At 30.9% G+C, this 20,305-nt stretch overlaps 2 protein-coding genes across 2 annotated transcripts; one reads left to right on the top strand and one right to left on the bottom strand.

Moving 5' to 3' along the window:
* The first annotated feature begins 1,519 nt into the window (after nt 1-1,519).
* Nucleotides 1,520-9,116, top strand: LOC130894515 (uncharacterized). Its single transcript, XM_057801396.1, has 4 exons — nt 1,520-1,609; nt 2,878-3,093; nt 6,389-6,566; nt 9,071-9,116. The coding sequence occupies exons 1-4, from the start codon at nt 1,555-1,557 to the stop codon at nt 9,114-9,116; spliced, it is 495 nt and encodes a 164-aa protein (XP_057657379.1). The 5' UTR covers nt 1,520-1,554.
* Nucleotides 9,117-10,218: 1,102 nt separating this feature from the next.
* Nucleotides 10,219-19,290, bottom strand: LOC130893967 (uncharacterized). Its single transcript, XM_057800431.1, has 3 exons — nt 19,182-19,290; nt 12,506-12,688; nt 10,219-10,435 (listed from the first exon to the last, which is right to left on the bottom strand). Exons 1-3 carry the CDS (start codon nt 19,237-19,239, stop codon nt 10,233-10,235), a joined length of 444 nt encoding a protein of 147 aa, XP_057656414.1. The 5' UTR covers nt 19,240-19,290; the 3' UTR covers nt 10,219-10,232.
* Between the last annotated feature and the right edge of the window lie 1,015 nt (nt 19,291-20,305).

Raw genomic sequence — 20,305 nt, 5'->3', positions numbered from 1 at the left:
AGGCTCCAAGGCATATGATACTCGGGACAATCAATTAAAAATGAACCTCTTGTTTATACAAAATTTAGTTTACAGAGTTGAATACATTTCTATAATAGTATATTACGTAATATTATTTATCAAGAGTTGTAAGTAACCCATTACGCACGAAGTCAAAAATTTTATGAGTGCATAATGGGCTTACAGCTCGTGTAACGTACTATACTTTTTCTACGCCCATTCATGCATGATACTTAAGAAAACCTGCCCTATTTTGAAGGAAAATGCATAATGTGCTGTCTACATTTAGGGGCATCACTCTTTCAATCCTAAATATATCTCGCTAATGCTAAAACTTTTTATGTTTTCTAATTGACTAAATTTGTGTAAATAGAACAAATAAAGTCTTACGTAAATAAAAATTTGATTGTAATTTAATTGAATTGATCTCATTACGTGCATTTTGTTGTTAAATGTCATTTAGAAGGAATGTTGATAGTGCGATTTTGACTTTTACAGACATGGGCGTAGAAAAAATATTTTTAGTATATTTTTCTCAACGTTGTGACAATTTTCTCATTTAGTTCTCGTAGACTGAAGCTGAAGGTATATAACCAGTTGCGTACGAATGTTTAAACTTAATGGTTGGTCTCAAATCGCTTCTTTGAGGGTCAAATTGCTTGTTTGAGTGGTTCAAATATGTGAAAAAACTTGACTCTAAGGTGGATCATCAAGTGTTTTCTAATTAATTTCCACCAGGTACTACTTTACAGCAGTTATGTGAGGTCTGGCATAGTACTGGAGGATGAACACCTCCGGATGGGACATTCTCATCTGAAGTTTAACTTGTAGTAATAGGTTGCGTTGATAGTCTTAAGAACATGTAATAAATGTACTAGTAGGACAGCCCCACAATTCTAAAAATCCTTATCCCAGACTATCGAGTCATGGCTTTGCATTTATTTCCCCAATCCATATTTGTGCAGTTCCATTCTGGGATATATATATATATATATATATATATATATATATATATATAATGTTCCACTTTATTCCTCAATACGAAGTCCAAACAATTGAGAAATGTGGAATAACATTAAGCTTTATAAACTATAATCGGGTAAACAGCCGCACTCCATCTAACAGCACCGGCCATGATTCAATCTAACGGAATTTAATTGAGTTTTAAGTATTAAATTAACAATTTTATTTACGAACATTTACCCGAGATACATTACAGTAATGTAATTTCGTTAGAAATCCGATGAAGATATTTCAACTGTAATCAGTCTTTCACTGAAAAAATGATATCATTTTTTTCCAATGCTTCTTATTGTCACTATGAATCACTCGACTTCTAGGGTTATGGTCGGCACATTTTACTATTTATTTACTATTTGATCGTAAGCAAACATCCGCTCTGATATTGTTGTACTAGATTTTATAACAACATAAAAAACACATAAAATTTCCATTGATGGGTTGGTCGTCCTTATAAATACTGAATTCATCATAATACTCATCAATAAGATATTGGAAATTGAAAAAGTAGATTCAAAGAGTGAAATCAAAAAGATGAAATCTATTGTAGAAGCAGTAATTTTGTTATTATTCTACATTGCAAGAGACGGTGAGTTTTTAAATTTTTCAAATAATTATAAAATATTTTCCAGATCATACCTGATTAAACGCATATAATAACAAAAGAGTATTCCAAACCAATAACTTGATCTCTCAAAACCAAAAAACACTTTTTGATCGATTGCAGAATGATTGTGCTGTTGAAATTGTACCAGCTTCTTCTTCCTTATATATTTTGTTCATTAGACATAGGTGATTTTTCATTTACCACAGAGAGAAGAGATCTACAGTTTAACGACGGAACAAATCTTATATGTTGAGAAGCTGTCTAGACCTTATACTATTGGTAGTTCGTAACTGCCTTCCGATACGTGACGTCCAAATTTACAATTTTAGATGTCCGTACCCGGTTTTAAGCTCGTGCTGATTTAGATAACAGACTGAGCACAATCCCACTATCCTACATCTACCATCAGCAATCTTATATATAACAATTTTTAAAAAGGGTGAACTGGTAGAAAAATCATCAAAAATGAATTTGGGCTTGAAACGTCCTACGACATTGTCCGATGCCTAGTTGCCACTCTTTCCTGTACTCCTGTGAGATCCGCATTATTATTTTTCTGGCAATCTTTCCTCTCCCATTTTCTGCACGTGCCCGTATCAAATTTTCCACTTTTCCGCCATATATTCTATAATTGTTTCTATCAGGTTAATTTACTCTTTTATTGTGTCGTTTCTAACAGGGTTTAGCCTTGATGTTATATTTGCTCTTCTTAAGACATCCATTTCCGTTTCCAATCTATATACCAACGTATTCCTAATAATCGCACTATAGGTTCTCAATTTTCTTTGTTTTTTATTTCAGTATTCCACAGTATTCCATTTATTGCTTCAGTTATTGTTGTTGCTTGCTTTCATCTATTTCTACTGAGTACATTGTTTACATCACTACTACACCAGCTAATGAAATTGAAGAAAAATTGTGAGTCTAGTGGTGGTGGTTTAAATAGTGTATTCAGTATGAAATCACCAACGGTTCCTGAAATTCCAACGTAATTGCATCTATTTCTGTATCATCTGAAAATTCAACTTGTGGTCCTTATAGTGTAATACTCGAGGGGAGTTCTCACAGGGAGTAAATGTTATAATCTCGTCCCTGCACGAAAATACGCACTGTCGACGGGCTATTAAGAAAAATCGTATAAACTACACGGATCAAAAGCTGAAATCGCGGTGCTGCACCTCATGAAGTCAAAGGCGAAAAAACGAAAATTCAACTTTCGGCCTGTGTAATGTAATCTACTATTTTTTCAGTTACTGGCACGTCAAAATGTTGGAGCTGCAGTGATTCTACATGTAATGATCCTTTCAACTATAAAAATGCGATTATTATGAATTGTTCCAGTCTTAGCAGTTATAGATCTACAGGTGTAACTGAATGGGAAGAAAAAACCGTTCAACTATTCGAAAAGTTCTCAGCATACTCTTCTTCTGACAATGATTACGTTTGTGTGAAGTATCGTGTAAATAGTAAGTATAAGTTTCAAAGGAAATTACCTGATAATATATACAGAAACACTGAATATACTATTCAGCACATCACATCAAAACGAAATATTGGAGTAGCTCAGTATAAAAATCGTCAACGTTCCAGAAATTCCAAGTCTAAACTAAAGTGTAACAAACTAAGAATGAAATTAGTCAGCTGTAGTTACAGACATTCGATTTCGAGTGTCAGCGTCAGTTTGCTAGAGACAAGATTGAAAATTATGATCACGTATCAATGCAAATGGAATGAAAGATGAAGTATTGCATAGAAGCTTCTATCGAATTGTACTTGATAATCGAACAGACCTCAAAGTACAAATTTAATAATATTTGAATGAACCTGTTTAAAAATACAGTTCAGTAGCAGATTAGTACTTTTAAAAATTTTGAATCCATTCAAAATCTGTTTTTATTTCTCATAGTAATTCACAATTTTCTACAAAATCATGGGCCTGAATATTATTTTGTTGATAAGTATGAAAACATTATTATTCACCTTCCAATTTATTGTAATGCTTTAACTTTTAATGACCTGGACATTATTGCCACAAAAATTATTGCACTGCAAATACACCGTAACGTGCAATGTTAACCTATTCATAAGAATTTAGCAACTGTGGCAGTGAGGTGAAAGTTGTTTTATTATAAGTTATTAAAATTAATATTTTTATGTGAAAATTTGTATGAATATGCGCATATTCATTGTGTCCACCTAAGTTTAGACCATAGAAACTTAGAAATATTACGAACAAAAGTTATTCTTCTTGAAAAGCTCAGCATGGTTTAAAAACTAAAATACAACCAACCGATTTAAAAGTTTTTTAGTTAAAAAATGTTAAAAAATATGAATTCCACTAAAAAGCAACACACATATTTTTTAATAACGAAAATAAAACTGATTTTCTATGAAAAATTTGATATTATTTTAGTTTTCCAACTTCTTTGTTGCAGAAATTTGTTGATATTTTAAAAAATCCATACACATAACAAAATTTATTTATGTTACAATTCAACATTAATAAAATGCAATTATTTATTAGCTATACATATAAAAAATGATAAAAGCTTTTGTATTATCAAACCAAAATTGCCTCAACGTACCCATCTACTCTTTCAATACACGTTTCCGTTCTACGACAAAATTCTTAACACATTTCTAATCATGTTGGGAGTTATAGTCTGAATGGTTTCCGTAATAACCCTTTCCAAATTTGTAAACGGCAGTTGTTTGTATTGTTAAAGTTTTTCGTTAGAATTCGTTTTCCCCAGTTAAAAATAATTTTTACCTAATGCCCTTGTTAAAACTAGAATTTACCACTGATATATTTGATGTTCAGATAAAAGTAGTTGGCACATCGTGCTGTTGTTAAAACTAGCACTAGAAAAACTAATTTGAAGAAATATACTGAAAATAAGCAGTTCCAAAAATGCACACTTTTTATATTTAAAAGGATATAATTTATTTAGAATGCTGCAGATACCTACAAATGGGGAATTTATGTATTATTCTAACAAAACTCAAAAAATTTTCTATTATAATTTACGGCAAAGTATTTTTCCAACTTATCTGTCCGGAAATTTTGCCTTTTATCTAACAATATATTTTTACAATTCGAAAAGTTCTTTTCAATATCTGCTGAAGTAATTGTAATAAATTTAAAGTAACTCAAATCTGAAAACTCTATACCTACATCAATTTCAAAGTTTCCATTCAAAATTTTGTAGATTTCCTTTATGGTTTTGAAGCCACTGGTTTTTTAAACGGTTAAACATTTTTTATTTACTCAATTACCAATTTCATCTGAAAGTTTTTGATTATTTTTTCAAATCCTTCAACAATTTTAACGGATTCTATTTAAGACATTTTCTATTTTTCTGAATTGTTTGTATTTTTTACTACAAAACTGTAATGCATTTTGATAAACAGTACTGTCTTCAATATTATACTAAATATTGAGTATCTGATGTTACCAAAGCATGATATTGTTTTATAGTTAATAATAAGTTCTTCAGCTTCTCTTATTTTTGGTGGTGTTAACAAGAAGTAACTTCTATTTTCTATATCAATTTTCAGTTTGTTTCTTAACATAATTTAACATAAAATATCAAAAAACTGAAAAATCTAGGTACATCATAATATTGATAGGTTTGAGTCAAATTTATATTGTTTCAAAAGGTACTTCAATTTATAAATTGCTTCAAAAACCAATGTATGTTGAAAAACATGTATGAAAAATACAATTAATAGCTCAGTGTTAATGCTCCGTGCTTTCAAACAGCAGATTCCGGGTTCAAATCTGGTCTAGGAAAGTTTCTTTCATTTGTACAGAGCTAAATTGAAAATATTTAAGAATATTTTACATTATAAAATTATCAAAACTAATTTTTGTTGCAAAACTTTGTTATATAGCTTAATCAAGAGAGTTTCTGACAACAATGATTAATGGACACATCAATGAATATACAACATTCGTGTATAAAATATCTAAAAGTCAAGTTTTCTCTAACTATAGACTTGCTATTAAATAGGATTAATTAGGTTTGTCTTCCTGCCTAGAACCTATTGATAAATTTACATTTACAATACACAAGAATCGGTAGTTTCATGCACATTAAAATAAATGTATTGAATTTCATTTATCTTCTTGACTTCTTTTTCTACTATTACTGTAAATGTGAAGCACATAGTTTTTCAACAACTCCTTTTATCGGGAACACTTTTCTCAAATAAAAAATAACTTTTGAAAATTTTGTATTTTTTTCAGAGCAAGATCTGCACAAATGATCGCCTCGGATATATCAGCATTAAATGTGTCTTATGATATAAAGTCGAGAACGACGATCTTCCGATAAAACTCACCCTTGATAAGGGAGATTTCCCTCAGCTTTTTCATAGCCAAATATATATATATATATATATATATATATATATATATATATATATATATATATATATATATATAATTTAAAAATTTTTACAAGAAATATATATACATATATAGATTCATGAACGAAAGTAGTGTAATCTATATAGTTGGAGAAACTGTTGACTATCAGAAGGACATGAGTAGTGGTTTGAATCTATCCTGATTTATGTTGAACATTAATGCATTTTTATAATGCTTTCTAGCACAGAAGCTTTTTACCACTTCAAACAATCATAAATTGTTCTGTCTCACCCACAACATTATTTTTTATTCTATTTTTTTTTCTATTACTGCGTGAGGCTACTTTTGAGCTATCAATTTCTAATTTTATCGTTTATCATTTTTTTTAGGTTTATCATCTACAAATTACAATTTCACAATGAGACGTTGTGTGACAAAGCAAGTTAACGGTCTAGATATTTGTGAAGCTATAACGCAATCAGTAGGATCACTACTTGGCCCAGTTGTCAGTTGCAAAACTTGTGATACTGATCTTTGCAATTCAGCCGATAAATGGAGCATATCTATGTTAGCATTATTGTTTTTTGTATCGTTTGGTCTTTTATTTTATTAGAATATATAATAATAATTATAAAAATAGAAAGTTAGACTGAAACCATTAACAATGCGGATTCGTTTTTTTTTCTTATTATCAATCTCCTAAAAGTGTACATAACTTTTTATACTAATACTTCGATTTTTGTAGCTGCGGGTTTTTGTTAAAGATATTTGCATAATTCGTTATTTCATGAGTAGTATTTTCAAATCGGATTCACTCTATTTCAGTAATTTTAGTATTCTGTGTTTTTCGTTTCTATTACAGAATATTCTCTTGTTTTATAATATGATGCATACAAAGTACATGAGAAAAAAGTATTCAGAATAAATATTAGGTTTTGAAGGTAGTCAAGGTATACAAACATAAAATTTAGATACTAATTTGCATTGTTTCAAAAAACGGTGGCTGCGCCAAGCTCTTATTTTTGGCGAATTTTCTTTTTACCTTTATAAAAGTTAAGTTTGACGCTTCTATAAGCGATCTGTAGTTTTCTACCACGGTCAAAGCAATTCTTATTCATCAGTCAATTACGTTTATTTTCATGTTCTTACAAATTCTAGCGTTTTGATATATAAACCGGGTTAATTTTTTAGTTTCATATTTAAAATTCGTATGTATAATTAAACAGGGAGATTCATGAGGAACTTTACGCAGAATAACCACTTAATAATATATAAATTTAAACAAATGTTATAAATTACGAGTTCTTTAACTAAAATTATAAACTAAAACAAAAAACAGTAGGTAATGTAATGTTTTTCTAATTTATTTGTACGAATACTATTCGTGGGCTGAATTAATAGACACTGTCTCTTACGTTCTTAATTTATTTAAACAATATACACTACACATAACTAACTTATAATAATTCACTTATCACTATCACTTAACTTACTTAAATAATTTATTTAAATTCTTCGATTACTTTGCTATTTATTATATATATCCAAAATAAATTCTTAAAAATTATAAATAAATAAATGAATAAACCTTCCAAGGAATCATTCAAAAGACACAATGTAAATAAACCGTTTGCTATAAAAACGGAAATAAAAAACAAACATCAAACGAGCGGTTCATAAAAAGTAAGTCAAAGGCACCTTCGTAACAGTAATAACAAAAACTAGCAACAATTTTAAAACAATAACTTAAATTATGTAGTGAAGACGCATAAATAAGAACTAAAAAAAATATCCAAAAAATCAACACGTTAACCAACAATCAGTTTTTTTTACCCACACCTGTGAATTACGTGAATTATTTATCTTGTCTCTTGTAAATTGGGCTTTATGTTTAGTGTCCTATACAGCGTTGGTAGATGATTGTTTATCCATCTACAATATTACAACTTATAGATTTCATCCCGACGATGTAGTCGCTGAACCATTTGAATATGATAAACAGATGACTTCTACTTGTCTAGACTTGTTCTAGACTTGTCTACTACTTATGGTAGGGTTTATAGTAACAGATCTTGCGTAACTGGGAGTTCGACGATTAGAAAATGTGATATTCAGTAGCAGCAGATCTACCATTACTATTACAGAAACTATAAACAAAAATTATGTCGGCACATAGATCTACCAAAGCTAACAAAATTGTACGTAACGTAGAGACACACAGAAGAAATAAGTATTATAGTATATACAAGAATAACGGTTGATAATGAAAATGATGACAATGGGTATAAAATATCAAGAAACGTCAAACGGTCAACAGTAATCTTGATTTTGAAACTCAAAACTCTAGCGCTGCTCGTTAGTTTTAGTTGGTACAGTTGATATAATTTATTATTATTTTACATAAATATTAAATCATTAACAATCAACACACATTAACATACACATGAAGTTTCACTTTTCAATTAATTTAATTTATTATTTATCGAAAATGCAATTTTTGTTTAAAAATTCGAAATTGAACAACAATTCATTCTTCTCTTAGAGATAATACAAAGTGAAAGTAACTTATAATTGACTTTATACATACATATTAGATTGTTTGAATAAATATCTTATTATGTGATTGTGTATTATGGTTGTTCTATTCTTGGTAAAATTTACTAAAAATTGAACAAAAGTGCAACAACATTATCGAATACGTCGTTTTCATTGGTTATTTATAGTTTGAAAATCACTTATTACATATGAAAAAATATTGTAACAGTTTGCAATATTCAAAAGAATTGTTTTTTCCACTGCCTATCCTGGAATTAATAAATATAGCTAATACCATTCGAAATATATCTATAAATTAATTACAGTTTTAAGTAGTCACATGATATCCTCCCTAAGGAATTTTACATATTAAAGAAGTATGTAAAGTTCCTTATAAATCACCCTGTTTAAATGTCATGAAAAGTTTTTTTCTCATTATTATGGAGCAAAAGAGGCAGAAATGGAAATAAGAGAGGAACTAAAAATTATATTGGAGTCATATGACACAGAGTAAGAGCTAAAAAATTTGCAAATAGGTATAATTACACCAATATACAAGGAAGTGGAATCAAGAAACAGTAACCGTTATAGATATATCACATTACTAAGTACGTTCAGCAAGATAGATAAGAGAATGATATAAAACAGAATGAGGTATGAAGAGCGATAATTCAACAGCAGTCTTCATATTTCTTTCAGAGGAAAAATGGATAGATAACGTAACAGAACTATTCAAAACACAAGGTAATACTGCGAAAACCCAACATACTGCACATAAGGAATAATGTGGAGATCACCATTCTAGCCTTAAAGTCTTTAGAAAAAGAAAATCTTCTTGTCAGGATGGTCTATATGAACTACTAAAGTACGTTGGCCTACATCTCACACATGAACTTACAAGTCTTACCTGCAAAATATTGGTACACTGTTAAATAACAGAGAGATGGTGAACCAGTACCGGTAGGTACTGTTTAAAAAAGGAACCGACTAACTACGGAAGGATGAATCTGCTGGATATAATAATGAAGCTCGTTACAAAACTTTTCACCAACAAAATTAACTCGAAGTCGAACAGCAAGGATTCAGCTCAGAAATATCCTGCGTATATATATAGTGTTTATTCTACGACAACTGGTTGATAAATCCATAAAATATAATAAACCAAGATTCACATAGTTTATTAACCTCACAAAAGCCTTTGATCGTATTAAAGTGCAACATGTTATTCACCTATTGAACTATATGAACATAGCTATCAATCTGATCTAGACCATCGAAAGTATATAATCAGACTTGTTCAGGTTCGCATTAATGGTACCATTCAACAGTAATATTAGACAAGGAGGCTTGCTTATTCCCATGTGATGCAACATAATAATGGATACGAATTTACAAAGCAACAATTAGACCTTTAATCAACTATAAATCAGGAACAAGGCCAGGAACATCAAAAACGAAACAACGAAGATAACATTAGATGAAGATGGAGGACTAGAACAAGAGATAAACGAACAAATTAAAAACGAAATATATGAAAGAGTAACCATGCCCATATTGACATACGAGCTCTCACACAGAAACATAAGGAATAATATTATAAGAAAAAAATTTAAACTTGAAATCAATTCAAAACAAAAACGAAGAAAGAGCATTAAGAAGATTATCAATGGAATAAAAATCTACATTAAATTAAACAATTTATTTGTACATAAAAATTAAACACAATAATTGAAAATAGACTGAGCTTAATGTTAACGACGTGGACGAATTGCAGTAGTCTTTTTCACATAACGAACATTTTTCCATTCGAGATTCCTTGTCCATCATTGAAATGTGATCACAAATTGTCTTTTCTGACTTTAAGGCACATCTTCTAGTATAATAGAGCTTCCCAGACATTCCTAAAATAAAAATAATAGCATATTATTAAACAAACCGTAATATAGATCATAATAAAGTGGAACAGAATCATGTAAGCTGATGTACTGATTGAATGAGGTGCTATTATTTATTCCATTTATAGTGTTCTCATTATTTTTTGAAACATTATCAATGATTCCGTAGCCGTAATTCAATTGGATACAAGATTTGAAGCAAACTCGTTGCTTAATATCGCCTAACAAACGTTTCAGTTCGCAAACATATATCTGACAGACACTCACTAATTGGAATATGGTGCTCAAATTCATTCAGGAAACAAAAAACTTGCGATTTCATTCACACGTACAGTTTACGTCAACAATCTCAGTCAATTTCAATCATAATGTGTACTATTCTGGTTGTCAAATATTTGTTCCCATAGTAAGACAATAATAAATAAAGTAATTTCTATTTAAAATGTTTGTGATTGTTGTAGGGAGTTTACAGGAAATGTTAATTACAGATAACCCTGATTTCCTTATGCACAGGATATAAAGATAAAAATTCCTTTGATAATGCGGTTACATTATCACATTATTCATATGTATATGTAATAAGGAATAATAGATTCTCCAAGTCCGTTTGCTCGAATTTATCTAACTTTAATCCCAGATCACTATAAATAATTTTTTGACATTTCAGGAATGGAGAAATGCTAGGATAAAAGTGCTCTAAATCGTATTTTATAGTTTTGATTGTCTCAAAAGTATTAATCTCAAATAACGATGGCATACTACTATTTTGGTACCCGGAGTTTTATATCTGAATTTAAGCATGTGTTACATGCTTAAATTCATACATATCAAAAATAAAATCGATTTTTTTATATCGGCTACAATTCTCGTGATAGTCATAGAAAATAATTTTTACAATATATATATATTTTTATTGGCATTGACTCAAGTAATCCCACATGATTCCCCGGCAGTAGTCGGCCATCATATGAGTATCCTATCTTCTTTGGTATCTATTCTCCATGCTTCTAAACCGTCTTGATTTTAGGTCTTTCCTCATCTAAATAAGATTTTTTTAAAATCATTACCCAGAGAAAATGATAAATAACATATTCAAAAAAGGAATGATACAAGGGATACTACAATCAATAAAAAACAAAACAGAAACTAAACATCAAAACCTTCATAGAGGACATAATACATTATCCAAATGTTTCACTGAACTAAAATATAAAACACCCAAAATCAGAAAAAGTACTAATAGTGAGTAATATAAATCCAGATAGCAGATGAATTATTAAATAAACGAGGAACTTAAAGAAAAATACATAGTTATAACAATAAAAGCACAAAAAATAAAATGTCTCGAGAGCAGTAGCTTCGGTAATGTTACAATGGTATCCATGGTATAGAAGAAGAAGGGAAAGGAAACTGAATAAAGACCTAAAAAGCATAAATAGGGTAGGTCGACGTAAACTTTGGGGTAAAAGATTATTTTTATTCTATTGAATACCCTATTGATTAAGAAGCACTTTTTTGAAAAGCTATTCTTATTTTAGGTATTCTAGATGTTAGGTATGGCTGAATTCATTTCTCTAGCTTTTAAAAAACAAATTATTGATATAACATATACTGCAATTTCTGTTTTAATGATTTGTACTATGTAATCCTTTTCCTGAATTTTGTCTTCTTTTAATTCATTCATTTATTTCGTATTTTTTCTGTTCTACATCTCAATGCTTGTGTGTTTTTTAGGAGCGTGTCTACTTTAGGTTATAGTTTTTTTGAGAGATGTAACAATGTAACTATCAATAATATTATTTCGTTTCCAACTTCAATGCCGGAGTATATCTTGAGGGTAAACAACGTATTTACTTGCGCCACTGTCTTATACTCTTGCTCCTACTGTTCTCCGTGCTCGTTGCGTTATTTTCCCTTAAAGCGATTCCTTTTACCTGCACGGTTCCTGCACTAATTCGTTTACAAAAGTAAAAGAAATGATAGCCCACCTTGTATTTATGTAACATTGAATTTGATGAAAACTTTGGTCACTTGGTTGTAATGAAAATTATTGAAAAAAATAAGCTATAAACTCACTTTCAATCGTTGTCAAACACTGAAAATTCGCTTCTTCAAATATTCCTTTTAACCGAGATTGGAGATTTTCCGGATGAATTGTGAATATGGATAAACGGCAGTTTACTATTGACACGTTATTGCTGATTGGATTTGCACAATTTATGTCTGACAAAGTACATTCGAAACATTTCAATCCATTCACTGTAAAAAATAATAATTTTACTTGCGTTCAATGAAGAATGTAATTTACTGCTGTCGATGTATATATATAGAAAAGTAGTTGTTTTCCATTTCGCAGAGTAGTAATGTAGGTCATAGCTCAGACAAACTGATAAGAAAATAATAACTATCGCTCATATCCACGGATTATAGAACTCTATATTTCATTTGTAATATACGAGGTGTGGCTATTAAGAACCGAGACTAGTGCTGCTACAGAAAAGGCACGTGTGCACCAAATTTTAAAGTCTGCTAGCTGTTTAGCCTGAAGTCTACTCTTTCGAATGCGATGTCTACCGTGTCTGTAGACAAACCAGTGTAGCTGTTGCCTTCGTTTTGTATGGAGGCTGTGTTTTGTTTTTCTGTAAAAATGATCTAATTAACAATGGATTGTTGTGGAATTTCATATGAAAAACCGGAACTGAAACAAGTATATGACAAAGAATATTTGTCGCGTCCATCCAAGATGATGAAGATGATTCACGTTCATATCGCTCTTCCACGTGACTGCTGAATCTATAGGAATTGAGAAAGAATGCGTGCGGCAAATTTTAGATGAAAATGTTCACATGCGAGAAGTGCCTAAAATCCTCACATTCTCACAAAGAGGCGCGCGTTCTAAAAGAACTGACAGAAAAAGACCTGCACTGTTTCAAACAATGGAAGATTCAGATGGAGCGATGTAGGGATAGGTGAAAGGTATATACTGAAAGTGATAATGAATATTTATACATAATATCAAAATAAAATGTTTTATATCACCAGTCTCGTTATTTAATAGCCACACACGTCTTATTCTTTTCGGGATTTATGACGTATCCCTCAGCCACAATAGTTAATGCCAACCGATGTTCATAATGATAAGTGGGTGATTCCGTTCTAACTGTGATTTTTTGTATTCAAAATTTCAAGATTTTAAAATTTAACTTTTCTAACTTTTTTATGCATATTATTCATCTATTTTACTGTAAAAATAAAACTCTAAGAGGAATTTACTACAACTTCAAAGTATCACGAGCAAGACACAAATGTCGGATTTTGAGTTCCACGGTACTGACTCATTTATCCACGGTACTGACATGGTAACTTAAGATATTAAACAACAAGTGCATCAATTTTCCTCAGTTTGATCATAAACATTAGAATTTATAAGGTAATTAGTTTAAATCATTTGTTACGACAAAAAAAATTAATAATTTATCGGTAAATTCTAGGAATGGACATGACACGGTACTGACATTCAAGTGATGTAGTATAAGTTTTCTTTAAGTGGCAAGTTATATTGTATAAAAATAATGTTTAAATATCTTAAGAATTATTCAATTAACACAAAATTTTTATTAATTGATTATTAATTAATGACTAGTACAAAAAAACAATACAGGACATTGAATATCACAGTTAGAACGGAATCACCCAAGTATAATAATAATAATAATAATAATAATAACACCAATGTTTCCGAGAAAGCAACATATACGTGCTAAATAAAACAAGTAAAAAAGACTGTAGCGCATGTTTTTACCGTTAGCAGTCATAAATATAAAATCTTAATTTATAAAACAAAGCAATACACATGCTGTTAATAATTTGATTATGATGTTTTTAGTCAATATTCAAGTAGGGTTTTATTAAATTGGCATTGTTGTGACCGGTCATATTTAAAAGCTCTTGCTCTTGTATACCACTTTTAGCCAATCTTCCAACCGCGGTCGATCTATGGAGTGATAAGTGATTTTTTTCCTGGGTATTCAAGTCAATCTATTTGGCAGAAGATTTTATCTAATTTTGAATCATACTTTTTCCAATAGGCATATTATCATACCAGTGATCATTTTTGACATCAATTTCTTAAATAATCTGACAGGACATAAATTGCTGTCGTTGTTTTTTATTAGAAATTTAATTTAAGTACAAATTCTTAAACCACCTTGGTAAGTCTTCCTGAATAAAGATTTACATTCCACTCGATTTGTTACACAGCTATCGTTGTTCGATTCGATACAAAAAAAAGTCATTCAAGCGGTTATGTGATAGAATTTCCATTGCAGCCCTTCAGGGGTATTTTCATTCCATAAATTTATCAATTTCGTTATTTCTAATGAACTTGATGCTGTCAAACTTTGTTGATGTTAATTGATATTTTAAGCGATGCACAGAATGAGCGCGAATATGACACTGGTTCGCTAGTAAACATAATAATAAGAGTGCATGTAGGTATATAAAGAAACTTGAACTGTGAATAACGATTTTGAATTATTTATAATCTATTATTCTATTATATACTTACTTTACTGTATGAAATGTAGAAGAATATATACAAAGAGTCAATTGACACAACGTTGGTGGGTGAAACCCCCAAATTTCAGTAGAATTACTATCTACAGTTACTTCACTACAATATATTTTAAAATGAACGAAATAGATCAAGATGAATTTTTAAAATACAGAAGAATGAATCGGGGTTTATATAATCACCTGTAAACTTATTGAGCAGAAACTCAACAGAACTTTCCATAAGAAATTAGATCAGGAAGTTAATCAACAATTTTGTCATGGAATTCTCAAATGGGAAAATGATTCTTAAAATTTAGTTTCTTTGTATCCAGCCAACTGTTATATAAACACTCATGAGCACGTACAAATTCTATCAACCTTCCACTCAGAGAAGTCATTTTTCAGGATATCTAGAACTACAAACTACACTAGAATAGTGAACTAAAAAGTAGAAAGATGGTTAACTATATTTCACAATTATGAACGCCTGAACCGCATCATGCTCGCATTCATTTTGTTTACTGCTTTATGATGTCTATTGACGTCGATTCAAGTCAATTCATGTCATTTGACCAATAGGATCAATGGGGTCACATTTTAGTTAATTTGATTAGTTTTTCCCTAATAATTCCCAAAATTTCTTTCGTTTCGGTACATCTCCCACCATATAGGAATTAACTTTAAAAATCAGCTATTATGCTTCCTGTGAAGAGATTTCGCTGTGCATTTTTTTTGTAGAAAATGCACTAAAAGTTCAATGAAAATGTAACGTCCGAGGATGTATAGATATCTAGTTAGCCTAGACGAGATCCATGCATAAACAAAATATTACGTTACCATAGCAACGAACAATAACTTATTAGAAGTGTCAGTGCAAAGTTTGACGTCAAAAAAGTAAACCAGAGATACCCAATAAATTAAAAGTAAAAAGATGTCCACCGAAATTGTGAAAATCGAAAAATTGGAATATCGAGCCATCATCAAATACCTGAATTTACAAAGGGTTAAGAGGTAAGCAGATTTACGAAGATATGCTTAATACCCTTGGTGATCAATGTCCTTCGTATGCGACTCTGAAAAATTGGACTGCAAGCTTCAAAAGAGGTAAATTTTCCATTGAAGATGATAACCGATCGGGAAGGCCAGTTTCTGTGTCAGTTCCCGAAAATAACGATGCAGCTCATGACATGATTTTATCAAACCGTCGAATTGGGTTAAAAGGATATCTGAAGCACTGAATATTTCACACGAACGCGATATCATATAGTTCACGTTAATTTAGACAAGAGAAAAATTGCTGCAAAATGGATCCCCAAATGTTTGAATGTTGACCAAAAGCGAGCAAGGGTAGAAGCATCGCGTTCGATCTGTGCTCGATTTGAAACCGAATTATTACTATGGATAAGGCTTGGGTACATTTCTACGATCCAGAAACTGTGGTTCTCCAAGAACTAAGAAGTTTTGTGTCCATAAATCTACTGGAAAAGTTCTTGCTTCAGTTTATTGGGATTGCCATGAAGTAATCATGGCCGCTCTATGGGGAAAAATTAAAAAGAAAAGACTCGGAAAGCTATCCAATGGTATTTTTTTTGCAGGACAACGCCCCTGCACACAAATCTCATGTTGCCATGCAAAAAATCGTGATTTGGGGTTTGAATTACTAGAACACACCCCTATTCACCAGATTTGGCTCCGTCTGACTATCATCTCTTTCTTCAACTGAAAAAAAGTTGAAAAGGTCGTAAATTTTCTACCAACGAGGAGGTAATAAAAGCTGTGGAAGTCTGGTTTACAGAGCAAGAAGAAACATTTTTTTGAAAGGTCTAGAGACGTTAAAGGTAATTAAGAGGAGAATATGTTGAGTAATAAAATATTTTGACATTGAAATTTTGTTTGGTTCTATAGTAGGCTAAAAATTTTTCAATTTATCCTCGTATATCACAATAGGTTTGGCACAGAATTTAAGAGTCTATAAATAGGTTGTGATAATACAATATCAAAATGGCTATCCAAACCAAGAGCTGTTTACTTTCTTGATATTAATTAGATAAGTCTGTTGATTCCTAAGTACTTTTATCTTCATAAAATTGGCAACACCTTGCTATTCTGTATATGTTGTCAACTGTCGCTGTGGTTGTAACCAAGTACACGTGTTTTTGTTTTATCAAAAAAATATATGCAAAAAGAAAACTTGCTTCTGTAATGCTTCAAAAATCCTAATATACCATCAGAGTTTTTATAACAAAGACCTTTATTATGTCAGTTGCATTGAAATGACTTATATGTTGGAAATATGGAAAAGCATTTATACATTGGTTGGACCGATCCCTAAACCTGACTTCGCATTTTTCAAAACGAAAATATTTTACACAGAAGCATTTATCGTGCTATAGCCGAATGTCTGAACGTCCCGTCCCGCATTTACCCGAGAAAGAGCAAAAAGACTGGTAAGAAAAGTAAAAGACAGAATCCTAACCATATTTCAAAGAGTACCGTAACGCGGAAATTAGCAAGAAATTGTAAAAATACAAAAAAGACTAAACTGTCTTAAATATACCTCAAACCAATTAGCACAGATACCACCATGCTGTGATCAACTAATATATTTTGCGTATGAGAGTCAATTAAAGGAAACGATGGTTTTCATACAAACAATATATAAAAGTATCCTAACAATGTAAAATATGAAGAAAAAGCAAAATTCGTTGATAAAGTTCTGCCTTGTGTGCGATTTCGACAAGAAGGTTATCCAAACCTTACGTGGGTAGATTAAGAGGGAAGCTGTAGATTCTGAAAAACAAGATAATTCTCGTAATTTACCTCAAGCCTGTTGATTTGTGGCCAACTTTTAGCTAGTAAACTGTTTGATGGAGGTGGCAAGCTGAAAATGAAGAACAATAACCACGTAGAATTTTTAGAAAAATACGCGAAGTAGATCTTCAAATCTCCCAAGACCTAGTGAGAGTTGTTCACAGAAAATTACACCTAGTTGAGGAGCACGGGCTCCTCCATTTAGGTTAAGTTGTTAACCTTTTTAGTTACTAAGTCATTAATCATGGTAAATGAGAAAATTTTCATTAAAGATAACTTAGTGAAAAAAATTTTTTTGCGTAGAGTTACCAATACTAATCCAAACCAAAGATATGAGAGAAACTATTTCAATTCATATCAATGCAGTGATAGATCAATTTTTAGGTCCTAGAAACATAAACTCCATTAAAATACTCGGGAATTTAACCTAAGAAGAGATTATCATTCATAAATCATGTACAATAAAATAAATGGAAGCAATAAAAAAGGGATAAACTACCGTGGGCATACTATGGCGCGAGATACCAAATGTCAGAGGACCAGAATATGTCAAAAGGAAAGTCCTGGAATCAGTGGTTCACTTTTCAAAGTTTAGTGTATGCAATATTTGAAATGCTTCGAAATTGGAAAAAGATAAGAAGATGCTGCAATAAGTACAGCGACTAGTTACATTCAGGATCATATCAATGTACAATCTCAACTGAGTCGATTTCACAGCAGGAACATCACCAATAGATCTGCTCATACGGGAGAGAGAAAAGATTGAAAAAATAGAAACAATAATGGGTAAGAGAAACTGAACAAGGACCAAAAGACTCATAGATTAAAATTTGTAACAATAGAGAATATAGACTAATTAACTATTATTCAACGTAAATTCTTAGAAGAAAGAGAAGAAGAGAAGTACTAGGAAAAACATCAAATATAGTAAGTGAGTGTGATTCTCCAAAAAATACTGTGTAAGATATATAAACGTTAGGTTAATAACAGAAATCAATATGGGACACGCACCAGACAACGTGGTAGAACTAAAACTCATGGAAGATCCAAGGATCTCAGAAGAAAAAAAAGTAGATAATAGCCCAATAGATTGAAAGTTAGAAATTTAAGGTATCGTTTTTAATCGGCAGGAGTCTCGATTTATTTCTTATGCAATTTCATTATATTTGTTATAACTTTCCATAACGGCTATTTTACAATCTTGAAAAAACAGCATTCATTTAATTACTTGTATCGTTTTCACCGAAAGATCTTGAGTTAAAGGGTTTTTTTAATAGATAATAGGACAAATACAAAGTAGAAACAATTTTCTACTAGATAAATATGTAAGGTAAAAAATATAACCGTAGAAAATATTTAAATGTAGAAAAAAATGTTTTAGACTTACCCAAATTTGTGAAAACCATTATGAAAGATACAATTAACCAGCACCTTTCTACGTTCATTTTAATTAAATTGAAAATGAGTTAGTGATGATACGAAGTATAATAGTCTTCTAAATGTTTTTAAAAGTTTACTAACTTATACATAGCATAAATTATTATCGCACAAGGCAGTTGATTCATCTACAACCGCAAACACCAACTTTCACTAATATTTAAATAAAATGTGTAGATTTCTTTAGACTCGTTTTATTGTATATTTCCTGCAATTACAGTAGAACTTATTCGTTTGAAACTGATAACAACATTGAAGCAATATCTTTTTAAACAATACATTTTCACATAATCAATTTTAACTAGAAGACAGAAACATTTAGCCCGCAAAATAAATTTCTAACATAAATATTACTTATAGCTGCCGGTAGGTTTTAAATTCATCGATTAATGTGAAGATTAATAAAAACAATTTAAATCAAGGGAACGTGGTGGTCAATCGAATGGACCTCCCCGATCAATCCACTTATAATCAAAAATGTTATGAGGATGATTTTTTTCATTATTTAGGAAATGGGGAAGGGCTCCATCACGTATGAACCATGTGTCTTTGCAAATGCAATAGATTCATTTATCTGGGGATTTCTAAAAATCTTGGTATATGTGATACCGGTAAACACAAGGAACGAAATTATCGATAGAATAAACTTCAATGTGATGCTATAAGGCAGAATTTTGGAAGGCTCTTCCAAGTTCAAAGAACACCCCCTGTAAACAACGGAAGAAGATGATATTTCAATTATGATATAAATAATTGGATTGTTTTGTTCGTAAGCTATGTTGTAATAAGAAATAAAAAAAGAACTGCTTCTACACTATTTTTTGATAAAGCTCTAGTACATACATCCCAAGCACTTTTCTGCCTCTGCATTAAACAATGAAATAAGATGTTGTTCATCGCTGTTGTACCTCTGTATGACTTAAGATGCCGAAACAAACGTAAATGGATAGATTCAGTTCGGAGAACGGTTAAAAGCGTCGAAGCTAAAATATTTTAGAAGCCTCTTTCACACTTATCTCCGTTTTTACTGATTTGTCGAAAAGTTTCACTTAGATTAACGTTACTTTTATTCAG

This window comes from Diorhabda carinulata, chromosome 5, assembly GCF_026250575.1.
Source record: "Diorhabda carinulata isolate Delta chromosome 5, icDioCari1.1, whole genome shotgun sequence".
In the NCBI taxonomy this organism is placed as follows: domain Eukaryota; kingdom Metazoa; phylum Arthropoda; class Insecta; order Coleoptera; family Chrysomelidae; genus Diorhabda; species Diorhabda carinulata.
The sequence above is the reverse complement of the archived record's forward strand: the minus strand, read 5'-3'. Positions and strand labels throughout refer to the sequence as shown.

Bases quoted from the DNA above. Each gene is read 5' to 3' on its own strand.
- LOC130893967 (XM_057800431.1), bottom strand. From the start codon at position 19,239: ATGAACGTAGAAAGGTGCTGGTTAATTGTATCTTTCATAATGGTTTTC. The intron at 12,689-19,181 runs GTAAGTCTAAAA...TATTTTTTACAG, and splicing joins AATGGTTTTCACAAATTTGG to TGAATGGATTGAAATGTTTC. The intron at 10,436-12,505 runs GTGAGTTTATAG...TTTTTATTTTAG, and splicing joins GTGTTTGACAACGATTGAAA to GAATGTCTGGGAAGCTCTAT.
- LOC130894515 (XM_057801396.1), top strand. From the start codon at position 1,555: ATGAAATCTATTGTAGAAGCAGTAATTTTGTTATTATTCTACATTGCA. The intron at 1,610-2,877 runs GTGAGTTTTTAA...CTATTTTTTCAG, and splicing joins ATTCTACATTGCAAGAGACG to TTACTGGCACGTCAAAATGT. The intron at 3,094-6,388 runs GTAAGTATAAGT...CATTTTTTTTAG, and splicing joins TGTGAAGTATCGTGTAAATA to GTTTATCATCTACAAATTAC.